Source organism: Leucopleurus acutus (assembly GCF_964270905.1).
Source record: "Leucopleurus acutus genome assembly, chromosome: 6".
In the NCBI taxonomy this organism is placed as follows: Eukaryota; Metazoa; Chordata; class Mammalia; order Artiodactyla; family Delphinidae; genus Leucopleurus; species Leucopleurus acutus.
The window spans coordinates 80,662,250-80,675,925 of record NC_139149.1 but is presented as its reverse complement, the minus strand read 5'-3'; the positions used below and the strand labels follow the sequence as shown (position 1 = coordinate 80,675,925).

General features: G+C 33.0%; 1 protein-coding gene across 1 annotated transcript in view; it reads left to right on the top strand.

Moving 5' to 3' along the window:
• The window catches only part of PGAP1 (post-GPI attachment to proteins inositol deacylase 1), a 70,874-nt gene extending 57,991 nt beyond the window's left edge, over positions 1–12,883 (top strand). Inside the window, exons 21-27 of the mRNA XM_082841911.1 lie at positions 1,370–1,460; positions 2,277–2,474; positions 3,416–3,551; positions 4,961–5,011; positions 5,492–5,679; positions 7,080–7,184; positions 8,248–12,883. Coding sequence (XP_082698037.1) covers positions 1,370–1,460; positions 2,277–2,474; positions 3,416–3,551; positions 4,961–5,011; positions 5,492–5,679; positions 7,080–7,184; positions 8,248–8,386 — 908 coding nt within the window. The 3' untranslated portion in view covers positions 8,387–12,883. The remainder of the gene's footprint in view (positions 1–1,369; positions 1,461–2,276; positions 2,475–3,415; positions 3,552–4,960; positions 5,012–5,491; positions 5,680–7,079; positions 7,185–8,247) is intronic.
• Positions 12,884–13,676: the final 793 nt, after the last annotated feature.

Here is a 13,676-nt window from a genome sequence, read left to right as displayed (position 1 = left end):
GACTGACTGTGGTTGTTAATGCACACTCTATGAATATACAAAAAACCACTGAATTGGATACACTTTAAACGGATGAGTTTTGAGTTATAAGAATTATATCTCAGTAAAACGGTTTTTAAAAAATAGCTCACCTGTGGAGCTTTATAAAAATACAAATGACAAAACCATAGCCTTGGCTTCCTGAATTTGTTTCACAAATGATGATTGACTATGTACTTTTGTATGAGAACCAGTAAATTAGAGTAAATTTTTATGGTAGGTTTATGTTTTTTTTTTTTCTTTTTAACTTTTTAAAAGTTAAACTTTTAAAAAGTTTCTTTTTAACTTTTTTTCTTTTTAACTTTTTAAAATTGATGTATAGTTGATTTATAATGTGTTAACTTCTGCTGTACAGCAAAGTGATTCAGTTATACACACACACACACACACACACACACACACATACATATATATATATACATTCTTTTTAATATTCTTTTCCATTTTGGTTTTTCATAGGATATATAGTTCTCTGTGCTATACATTAGGACCTTGTTGTTTATCCATTCTATATATAAAAGCTTCAATGTGCTAATCCCAAACTCCCACTCCATCCCTCCCCCAACCCCCTCCCCCTTGGTAACCACAAGTCTGTTCTCTATGTCCATGAGTCTGTTTCTGTTTCATAGATTGGTTCATTTGTGTCATATTTTAGATTCCACATATAAGTGCTATCATATATTTGTCTTTCTTTTTCTGACTGACTTCACTTAGTATAATAATCTCTAGTTGCATCCACATTACTGCAAATGGCATTATTTTGTTCTTTTTTATGGCTAATATCTCATTGTATATATGTACCACATCTTTATCTATTCGTCTGTTGATGGACATTTAGGTTGTTTCCACATCTTGGCTATAGTGAATAGTGCTGCTATGAACATAGGGGTGCATGTATCTTTTTGAATTAGAGTTTTGTCTGGAAAAAAAATCCCAGGAGTGGGATTGCTGGATCATATGTTATTTCTATTTTTTAGTTTTTTGAGGAACCTCCATACTGTTTCCCATAGTGGCTGCACCAATTTACAATCCTACCAACAGTGTAGCAGGGTTCCCTTTTCTCCACATCCTCTCCAGCATTTGCTATTTGTAGAGTTTTTAATGATGGCCATTCTGACCAGTGTGAGGTGGTACCTCATTGTAGTTTTGATTTGTCTTTCAAATTAGGGTAATTTTTAATCTTTTGAGAAGAGTCTCTGTGGTAGTAATAAAGACCCTTGCTTTCTATGACATGAAATACGTTGCTCTTACAAACAATGCAGCATATAATATGTCTCATACTTAATTACTGTGAATTCTCTACTACATATAATTTTTTTTTAATCACTAGGTCACTGCTTAGAATATGCTGCTATGTTGGATAAAGAAGCCAAACCATACAAAGTTGATCCTTTTGTAATTATGGTTAAGTTTCTGTTGGGGTAAGTTCTATTATCTGTAATAATGATTTTAATTTTGTTTTATATATAAAGTATTGTGTTTGGCTCAAATATGAAGGATAAATTTCCATACAAATAAGGCAATTGACTTGTTTTATTAAATGGACTTTTTCTCTTAGGCAAAGGCCTGATAAGTACATCAACATTTACTTCAATAGTTTAGAAGTAATTATTGAACTTATATATATAATATATATATATACACATCTATCAGTCTAAACTTAGACTATAAATATACCGGGACTTTAACATTTTCAAAAGAATGTATGTGGTACATGAGCTTTGGGTATCCCAGATATATGGACACAAAGCAATGTAGGGTATTGGTGAAACAGTGCCTCAGAACACTTTTTATTACTTCCCATACAAAGTATATTTTAGATCTCTCTACCCTACTTAACATCGCATTCTTAATTTATTCAGGTTTTGTTTTTGTTTTTGTTTGGTTAAAAACCATTGCTTAGGTGTCTTTTCTTCTGTCTTTATAACTAGCTATTGGCTTTCTAACTTAAAAAAAAGACCAGTTATTACTTCATTACAAGGATCAATGAGAGCAGTAAAGCTGCATTGAGACTTGAGACTCAGATCCTTGAAGATCACTAGACTCAGTAGTTCCCTACCAGGAATTGAAGTTTGTTTTTTCAGTATAATTATAAATGAAATATCATGGTACTCTGGGGACTGTAGTGAATGGTCAAACACTTCAAATATTAAATCCTTTAATGAGAGTTGTCGGGGTTTTTTTGCTTTTATTGTATTATTTGCTTTTATTTTTTGTATGTTTTCTTTTATCCACAGATACAAATGGTTTAAAGAATTTTGGGATATGTTATTGTTACCAGAATTAGATGCCATCGTTTTAACTAGTCAGAGTATGTGTTTCCCCCTTGTATCTTTGATTCTTTTTCTGTTTGGAACATGTACTGCCTACTGGGGTGGCCTACTCTCTTCTACATCTGTCAGACTCCTTTCTTCATTGTGGCTGACTTTGAAAAGGTAAAGAATGAATGACGAAAACCTTTCTTATTGCTCCTAAGAAAAAAACTGTATTCTGAAAGGGAACCTTAAAATTAACTTGCTTTCACTAAACTATAATTTCTGAGGAAAAATGTATAACTAGCAAAACATGGAGTTAGTGTTCAAACTTATGTTTTTGTCATAGGTTACCACTTATTTCAAGTTAAATGCTACATTTGATTTTGACCATAGTGCTCAAGAGTTAATCAAAAAAGTTGGACAGATTACACAAGTATTTTTAAATTTCACTGTTGTAAATCTTTCCAAGGGCAAAGTGTTTCTCTGGCAATGCTTTTATATGTTGATTTTCAATCAAACCTGAGACTCCAATCTTGATATTTAGGATCAGATTAGATGAAATGTATAAGAGCTCCAAAAACATTGCCTAGAGGTTTATTATGATCCCAAGACAGTTTGAAGTTGCTGGTATGCGCTTTTGGTAAACCAGTGATCTAGTTTCCATTTCCTCACCAGCAATGTTATGCGATTTACTGTCACAGAGGGGATTATGGAATGATGCTTCTTCCTCCACCCTTCTGAGGTGCTTCTGACATTAACACCATCACATGTCTGAGTGACCTCAAGACTTTAAGAACAAAAGTATTTCTCTTCCTATCAAGATTGGAATTGTATGGCACAGGGCCTATAATTAATAATTATCTTTAATAATACTTTTTCTTTTTTAGTACACGTATTACCCATAGTATATATAAATGCAAGAGAAACTATCACAATGTATAAAAGAATTTTAAAATAATGTGTCACCCCTCACCTTTATTTTAAAAAGCCTGTTTACCTTATAGTAATACTTGCACATTAATAAGGAGAGCCTGGCAGAGCACTGTATTGTTTTCTGCTTATATGTGACTGTGTAGGTAACTGTTAATATGCTTTTGAAAGCTTTACTCTTGTTATTCCAGGCCCTCTGAACTTCCTAAAGATATGAAGATAATATCACCAGACTTGCCCATTTTGACAGTTGTTTTGATCATAGTTAGTTGGACAACTTGTGGAGCATTTGCCATCCTTCTTACCTATCTTTACTATGTGTTTAAGGTATGTCAAATCAGTAAAGTCACAAAGCCTGAGCTTTGTATCAGACAGGCATAGACTTTCCCGTGGGTGTTGTTAAAAAATTTTTTTCGATCACTGCTGTTATGTAACAGGCCTACATGTAAAGTTTTTTTTAACATCTTAGCTATTTCAAATATATATAGTTAACTGTAGAACTGAAGTTACTAATCTGAGTGGGTTTCTTTGTTAAAAACAAAGGGAAGGGAGGAGATTTAATCTGTTCCATATTGCTTGATGCTCTGGCAAGTAATGTTAACTTTTTAAAAAACATTTTACTAGAATGGTTTTTATTCACACCTCCCTTTCAATGTGGATAATAGACAAAACAAAAAGTTATGTCAGAGGGATCAGGCTGTCAATCATGCTGAAATAATGTAGAATGTTACAAATGTTGCTGAAGAATGACAAGACACGATAAAATTAAGCTGACAATTTTACTGAGGAAATGAAAAACACTTCTAAGAAGGCTGACAGCTTTTCAGGAAAATCTGCCTTATACAACTACATGTTCTCCACATTAATCTTATGTAGAGACAGTTGATACTGGAAAGGATAATAATTTTTTCCTTTTTTTAACAAAGGTTTATTTGCGTCTGCATTTAACACTAATACATGCACATTATAGATTACTTTCAGTTTACAAAGGAAAAATGTGTCCATCAGAAGAAACTATTTAGAATTATTTTGATTTACAAATATAAATTAATTTGATTTATAAATATAATATTTTTAGTTTTTTTAACTGGATATTTCAAACAACTGACACAATTAGCAGAACTTTCTCAAATACTTAAGCAAACCTAGTAAATCTATAGACTTTCTCAGGTTCTTGTAAACATTTCACCACCCTATATAATTGAGTTCCAGATTTTCAAAGATTTAGATTATATAACACATGTTAAACTCTTTATACTATGCTGAATAAAATCAAATTTTTGACTCACATGACACTTTAAGTTGCGATAGCAAGGCACCATTCAAGCCTTCAAGCAAGGCACCACCCTATATAATTGAGTTCCAGATTTTCAAAGATTTAGATTATATAACACATGTTAAACTCTTTATACTATGCTGAATAAAATCAAATTTTTGACTCACATGACACTTTAAGTTGCGATAGCAAGGCACCATTCAAGCATAGGCTCACACGGTGTGGAAGATATAGCATTATATCCTGACCCCAACATACTCTGGAATTTTGTATTATTTTGTTTGTCTTTTAATCCATGATAGCAAGCACATGTAGTTATTATTTATCTTTTCTAAAAGAATGTGTTTAAATGAATTTTTATTTAGGTTTTTAAAATTACAGTGCTTCTCAATTTCAGTAAAAATGGTTATGTTTTTTGTTTCAAAATAAAAGTAAAATTAAAGTCTTTTCTTTTTCATAGATTGTTCATCTGCAAGCCAGCTTAACAACTTTTAAAAATAGCCAGACTGTGGTAAGTTTTATTTTCAAAACGCTATATCACTTTAGTATGAAAGAACATGGAAAAATATAAAAGTTTATTTCTGTAAAAAAAGGTTAGAACTTTACAGTATTTAAAAGGTTTTATGAATTTAAATAACTTTAAGAAAAGCGAGCCCAATGAGTATTAAAATAAGACTTAGATTGTCATTTAATTTGATCTTTGTCAGTCCTTAAGTTGTTTTTATCACAATTATCTTTTAAATTTTATTTCAAGTAATTACTTAAGGGGATATATTCTTAGCAGTGGAAATAACAAGTCAAAGGAATAAAAATTTTATAACTGATGACTGCTTTAAAATACTTTCAAACAAGATAATTCAGTATTTTATATCAATTTGGTAATGGAAAGATGTATTTATTTAGCTGTTAGATAATTGAGTATGATTCTAAATAAAATAATAAACTTAAATTTTACTTAATATCTTGATATTTTAACTTTATTGCTTTGTAGAACCCCAAACACTCTAGAAGAAGTGAAAAAAAATCCAATCACCATAAAGACTCTACAGTATACCACCTCCGTTTATCTGCCAGTGATGCTGAAGACAGTCTTCGCATGCACAGTACCGTGATTAACTTATTAACATGGATTGTATTACTCAGCATGCCATCTTTAATTTATTGGCTGAAGAATCTTAGGTGTGTTTTATTTATATAATTATAATTTATGTGGTTCAAACTATAAATATCTGTAAGTAGAGACTTGTAGGATTCCTAATGCTTCATAAAACTTTCTCAAGAACAAGAAGGTATCACCTGAAATTTATTTTCAACATATTCACATTTTCTTCTTTTCCGTGAGAAGATAAACTTTCCCAAAATCTGCCCAAAAGGGGAGGGATTGTATTTTCTTTAACCTTCCTTGAGTCTAGAAATATGTGAAAATGTGCTTTATTTTGCTGACTTATAGTATTCATAATGCTAGTGCTTTATATATTTTTCAATTCACGATCAATTTTATATTTTCTTGGATTTGAGGGGAAGAAAAATGATTACATTTAAAATAATAGAAATAACGAAGGAAGTGTGTACTTTTCTGATGTGTCCTATACGTTGAACTAAAATAAATGATCAGCTGTTTTACTAGAAAACTGTCATTTGCTTTGTTACCTGATAAGTGTCCTAGGTTAAATGAGAGCCTAAAAATGCTCTCTAAGGTTATTTCTAGAATATTTAATTATTGGTAAATTGTCTTTGAAAAAACCACGTTATCCAGTTAATAGTTAATCCCTGCTTAATATAGTTTTTAGAAATGATGTAAAACTTTCAGATTATCTAAATACTGGAAGTTTTTTTTTTTTTAAGTTGGCTGAATCAAAATAAGTTCAGTAAATTAAATCACAGGTCACCAGATATTAATATCCTTCCTTTGTCCCTTATTTTAATCAAGGTGCAAATTTTTGTCCACAGATTTGGGGAGAAAATTACTTGAGGAGCACAAATTTATGATTCTAGAAGGCTGTAGACAGTTACTTTATATAAACCTTCATGTTTTTCATCTTTTTTAAATAGAGCAGTTTAAATATGTTTTAAATAATTCGTTTTATAAAATATTATTTATATATGACCTTTGAGGCATATACTTATTGTAAAAAGGAAGTGCTTCCAGATGGGATATTTTCATTTCCTTTAGTAGTTTCTGAACATAATTCTCCATATAAAACCTTGAGTATAAAGATGATGTAGAGGGCTTCCCTGGTGGTGCAGTGGTTGGGAGTGCGCCTGCCAATGCAGGGGACGCGGGTTCGTGCCCCAGCCCGGGAGGATCCCACATGCCGCGGAGCGGCTGGACCCGTGAGCCATGGACGCTGGGCCTGCGCGTCCGGAGCCTGTGCTCCGCAACGGGAGAGGCCACAGCAGTAAAAAAAGATGTAGAGCAAAATTTATTTATCAATGATTTCTTGAGCTGTTTAGAGCTCTCTTATATCCATATCACTATAGGAACGTTTTGAAGTGTATTTAATTGATTGATTCTGAGAATTTAAAATGATTGGCAATGCTTTGTTGATTTATGTTTTATTTTTTTCTTTTTGACATAGGTATTACTTTAAACTTAATCCTGATCCGTGTAAACCTTTGGCATTTATCCTTATTCCAACTATGGCAGTTCTTGGAAATACTTACACTGCTTCAATAAAATCAAGGTATAGTATTTTAATCTTTTTTTTCTCACATCTGTTCCTGGTCTTTATCATACTTTCATGTCTGAAACATGTCTTTCGTTCCTAATTACTTGGACTATTCCTGAAGGTAAAGCTATAATAGTAATTATGGTTTATGTGCAAATACAGTTTATATGCAAATGTATTATATTTGTGTCCTTAATTATGCATTTTATTTGTTAGGATATAATCATTTTTTTTCTTTAAAAAGTTAACCCTTGAAAGATATGATATCTAAGGTTTGCTTCCAAAAAATACAGGAGGAGTGGAAGTGGACAGTAATATAGGTAAAGTAAGATTGGCCATGACTTGATAATTTTTGAAGCTGGTTGATGGGTCCATGAGGTTCATTATACTGTTAATCTACTTATGTATATGTTTAAAATTTTCCATAATAAAACTTTACTTTTCATTGACTGCTTGTTTGCTCTGGGAGCCTTTTCAGTTAATTCTGGCAGATAGTTGCAGATATTCTAAAGTCAGGCAGATCTGGGGTTTCAATCTAAGGCTCTGTGTCCTTAGGTAAGTTTCTTAACCCCTCAGTTTCTCTGTTTTCAGAGTAAAAAGGTGATAGCCTTTCCTGATAGTATTTTTCTTTTAAAAATAGTGTCTTATCCTACATGCTCCTATTAGGAATTAAAGATGTTTCCTTTTTTATTTGGGTGAAGTTTTTTGCTGATATTAAATAGGGTGAAAATAAATATTTCTGTAGCTATATCTTAGTAAACATTGATTTTTTTATTAGGATAAATCTCTAGAGGTAGCATTGCTGAATAAAAGTCCAACTAGTATTTTTCTGTGGTTAAAATTTAAAAGAATAAACCAAACTGGTTATTTACTTATTAGAATATTTTTCTCTTTTCTAGCCAAAATTGACTTGTATTGATCTTTTAAAAAATTTTAGACAGTTAAATTCATTATACGAAAAATTACTTTATCTAAAATCACTTAGAACACTTTCTCAAAACTGTATAAAAGATTGACATGTTCAGTTTTTGTTCACAATATATGTTACATTATAATGTGTATTTCTGTCTCTTTACAGTAAATTGTTGAAGACTACTTCACAGTTTCCACTTCCTCTGGCTGTTGGTGTGATTGCTTTTGGGTCAGCACACTTATACAGGGTTCCATGCTTTGTCTTCATTCCTCTTTTACTCCATGCATTATGCAACTTTATGTAAGATTGGATTTAAGGAATGATAAAGATCAGTTATGCCTTTAGGTCCAGTAATAAGAGGGAACACACAGATCCATCAGTGTGGGCAGCAAGATCCTTTGGAGAAGACAAGTCTATTTTTACAATGTTGAAAATAGGAAATTAGTTTTGTAATGCTTGAGGAAAGTAGTTGAAGCATGGTTTTGTTTTGTGGTATGACATCTGTGTACTAGTCATTATGAAAAATCAGTAAAAGGATATGGTAGCCTCTGTCTTTGAGGACTCTGCATATCAGCTAGACTGCTTGATTGGCCATACCAAGATCTTCTCCTAAACACTCAGTAAATGTAGCTCTGTTTGTATCCTCACCTCACGTATTCTCATTTCATGAAACTTTCTTCTGAACAGTGGGTTACTTTGTATTTGCTACAGTATACATGTTGAAAAATAAGTCTTAAAAGATTAATGAAATTTAAACTGTTTGCTTTCTCAGAAATGAAATAGCCACAGTCTTTAGTCAGTTATGGGCAGCCATAGTGAACAAAATATATCTTTTGTTTTCTTACACCTATGAAAATACAACTTTAAATTCTAAGGAGACATGTTTTCTTGGTAACCAGCAGGATTGACGAATGGAAACGTAATTCAAATTCAAAACTCAATGAAATTTTCTTGGTTCTTTTCAAATAAGAATCTTATTTTGTATTCTTAGTGAATATCAGGAGACTACTGAAGAGATGTATTGCTAAATTTGAAGAAAATTTTCATAGATATTTACTTATAGGCATTGGAGCAGTTCAGTCATTCAGTCTGTACCATTTTATTCAATTCACTGACCCCGTGGTTGTCAAAAGTGCCTCGGGTCATGGTGGATTGTTAAAATAACTAAATTCCAGTGCTCAGAAGAAGCTCTACATTTGCACAGTTTTTATCTACTATGGAAAGAAAATCAGCATGATGAAGTGCAGTACCACATTAATGTATAAAATTATACTATTAATGGAATAACAGTGGAAAACTGTTACCCCATTAATAGTATAAACAATGAATACCTGAATAAGTTGTTTAGCCACTAGGTTTAATAGTGGAATCTTAATTTACCAAGGTGATTACTATTTGACAGATAGAGAGTAATATTTATATTTCATTTCAGATTTCAGCTCACTTTTTGGAAGTAGGTAATGGAGCTAGGTATCTTCGCCTTAAGATAGGATTCACTGAAGGCTGGGATATACCTGAGTGATAGAGCCCTTCCTTTAGATGTGTATGCTGTAAATACCCAAAACCTTGCAAGTGTAGTCCTTACGTCCCAGTAGCTCCACAGTTGTATCTGTGAACTTGTGTCCTTGTTAGTGCCCAGGGATGTCCTAGAGTACCAGGTTCATTTTACGTGCCATTGCATCTGGATTCCATTACAGCCTCTCAGCTGTTACTGCCTATTAGAAGGTTACTCCCACTTTACTGCCTGTAGAGGGTTACCTCACTTCTTTTCTCATTTGTTCTTCGGGTTCTTGCTGTTTCATCATCAGTTGAAGATGGTTTTGCTATCATCTGTGAGAATTTTAAGTTTGTTTGATTCCATTGTTGTCTTTCCCAGCTTCATGTTCAGTATTCATATTTTCACTTACTGAGATCATTAAAGGTAAGTGATAACCTCATAGTAGACATGGCAGGCATACCAGGCTCTTGTTTGTTTGATAGAAGCAGCAAAAGGGATAAAATACAGAATACTTGTGTGTTCAAACCTGGAAGGAAAGAGAACTTACCAGGTTATATATGCACTTTCCCATGGCATACCACATATGTATTTAAACAAGGACACATCTGCCTAGGTTTAGCTTATACATATACTCATAACAACTTTTGTACATATGGTGTTGTATTTCAAGTTTTCACCCATATGTAGTTGTATTTCAAGTTACAGGTTAAATATGTCATTTAACTATTTCTGAATTTGAACTTAGGTCCATATACAGAACTTAAGAAAATTCATTAATTTGAATCTTCTATTGACAGCCATAATCAGTGTGTTTAGATGATCTAAAGTCTCCTTGTTTAGTCATTCCTGCTCATGAATAAAACGTAACAAGCTTAAATTTCTCATTTGTGAGTAGTACATTAGCTTTTTAAAGCAGCAGACTAGGCACATTAGTTTCCATGAAAATAATTTCATGTGAGTGTCATTATCATCAAGTCCTAAAGTCTTATTTGTTCCAACAAAATATTTTATTTTAGGACTACAAAAAGGATTCTCATTAAACATGTTATAAACAGCAGTAGTTTGGGGTTTTTTTACATATATTTAATATTATAAGTGTATGTATACACATACACACATTTTGACAGAGTCTTCAAGTCCTAATGCACTTTAAAACCAAATAACTACCAGAGATGAGAAAGTAGGCTCTGTCTGAAGATGAACAAAACTGATGTTTCTATCACTTGAGAAGAGGAAAGTCCTTTGTCTTTAAATTCACATTATTTCAACCATGCCTACAATCTATATTATTAGCTGGCAAAACAGCACAGGTTTATCAGAAATGTTACCGAAAATGAAATTGTTCATTGGCAGTTAGGGATTGTCTAATTTAGCAAACTTCTGAGCTCTATTGTTATGACATTTTTATTTAGATTTTTGTTTTGAGTTTTGAATATGTTTTGAACTTATAAAAATTACTCCTGGATCCTATTGTTGACACCTAGACCAAATATAGACTGGACAGGACAAACAGTGAGTACTTTCAGTGTCTCTAAAGAGTCCTCTGGAGTTACTACTATTATAATTTGGAACAGATAATATGATAGAAATCATTAATGCTCTCTTTTCTTTATCTTTTTCATGTTGGAAATTACACAGGTTCTGCTAGCTCTTTTCTTGGTTGTCACCAGAATGAAAGTATTTAAAACAGTAGTCCTAAGAAAACACAACATTTGTGCCTGGTTAACACTGATTTTGAGTCTCTTCAATATATATATTGATCATGTGTTAATTAATCTTTAATTTTTTTTTCATATTTTGCTCAGATAAATTCAGATGTATATAATGGAATACGTTTTCTTGTTTGAACTACACTATAATATCTGCATGATTATACAGTAAGGAAAAGAAATAAAGAACTATAGTAGGCCTAGTAAATGTTCGTTGTTGATTATCCTGTCACTCAAGCAGATGATACATATTTCCGCCACACACACATACTTACATGAGGCAGATTGTCTGATTTGTTCATTATCTAGTTCCCATTCTTTTCTAAACTCTTCAGACTTTTCACTTATAGCATAGTGTATTCTTTTTACCTCACTGCTTATTAGCATCTCTTACAGAAGGTGGTCAAGGGAAATAAAACTCAGTAAAAGGTAAAACTCAATTTTCAGTTTATTCTTGAGAGCTCTGGGGAAATAGGGTAAGCACAAAGATGATGAGATAAACTAGGGCTGTTGATTCCCAAATCCCCAGACAATTCAATTAGCCTGTATTTTCATCTTAAGCGTTAGGTCTAAATTAGTGTAGTATCTTGCTTTATTATGAGGTTTAGTGCAAAACCTTACAGTGCTGCATTTGCAATTTTTTAGGAACTTGTTATGAAAATCAGTTGGGAAAATTTTTTTTAATGTGTTGAGACCTTCTACAACTAAGGCATTTGTTGATTCTTCTTCATCATCACTTTTTTCTCTGTGTTTTATTTTTATAAATTTGTTTTATTTATTTATTTTTGGTTGCGTTGGGTCTTTGTTGCCATGTGCGGGCTTTCTGTAGTTGCAGCGAGTGGGGGCTACTCTCTGTTGCGGTGCATGGGCTTCTCATTGCAGTGACTTCTCTTGTTGCAGAGCACGGGCTCTAGGCACATAGGCTTCAGTACTTGTGGCTCATGGGCTCTAGGCACACAGGCTTCAGTAGTTGTGGCTCACAGGCTCTAGAGCGCAGGCTCAGTAGTTGTGGCACACGGGCTTAGTTGCTCTGCGGCATGTGGGATCTTCCCGGACTAGGGATCGAACCTCTGTCCCCTGCATTGGCAGGCGGATTCTTAACCACTGTGCCACCAGGGAAGCCCTTCTCTGTGTTTTAGATTTGTGAAATTACAGGAAACAAGTTACCTTGTGTAGCTTTTTTTTGGGGGGGGGGGTCAATTTGGAGAGTATAGCACTCCCCAGGAAAAAGGAAGCAATAAAAGTATCTTTGTATTATGAAATTAGACTCAGACAGAAAACTTCTTGCCACATAAGGTAAATGTAGAAAATACTATTACAAAATAGTAAGATGATTGGGAGCTGAAATTTTATTTCAGTCTTTTTGAACAAAGAACATTTCAAGTTCTATAATGAACTTTTACTTACACATTATTAATCATGCATTATTTCACAATATATTTTAACAGCCTGAGGAAATAGAAAGTTTATGAGGCTACTCACATTTTTTACTTTTTTTTTTTTTTTTGCGGTACACGGGGCTCTCACTGTTGTGGCCTCTCCCGTTGTGGAGCACAGGCTCCGGACGTGCAGGCTCAGCGGCCATGGCTCACGGGCCCAGCTGCTCCATGGCATGTAGGATCTTCCCGGACCGGGGCACGAACCCATGTCCCCTGCATCGGCAGGCGGACTCTCAACCACTGTGCCACCAGGGAAGCCCCATTCTTTACTTTTAATAAGGATAATAGGTAAGAAAAGTCAGACCCGTAATCCAAATCCGAGTATGTATACTCTTAAATGCTCAAGAATTCACATTTTTGATAAATAAATTATATTATGAATACAGACGACTGAATTTTATAATTAATAACTTAGTCTTAAGAATGGAATAAAATTTGCAAATAGTGAGAATAAACTGTTATTTAATTTACAGTAGAAATGTAACAGTACCCCTGAATTGGTAATGTTGCTTTCAAAAGTTAGGTGATATTCTGAGCTACATCTTGATTTCATTGTCTGTAGTTGAAAAATTTTAAATCAAATACAGTACTTTCTAAAAGTGTTTGGCATATTACATTGCCAAAAATGACTATGTTTTAAAATACCAAGTAACCAGTTAATTTCTGATGACTCTGTGTAGGACTTGATATATGTGAGTCAGATTTATTCTGTACTCATTCTGTACATTGTAACTTTGAACACTTATGAAAAACTGTATCTATTGATGTAGTTTTATTAGTTAGTGTAAATTTGTTTGCATATTGGAACATTAATCTTAGTTTAGGAAATCTAAACCTAACCATTTTTGTAAGGTTCATATGCTATTTTTTTCAGTATTATCTTGGTTTTTAGTATTTATATAGTAGAAATGTTACTAGTAAAAATTTATAGACAAAGCATAGAACTAT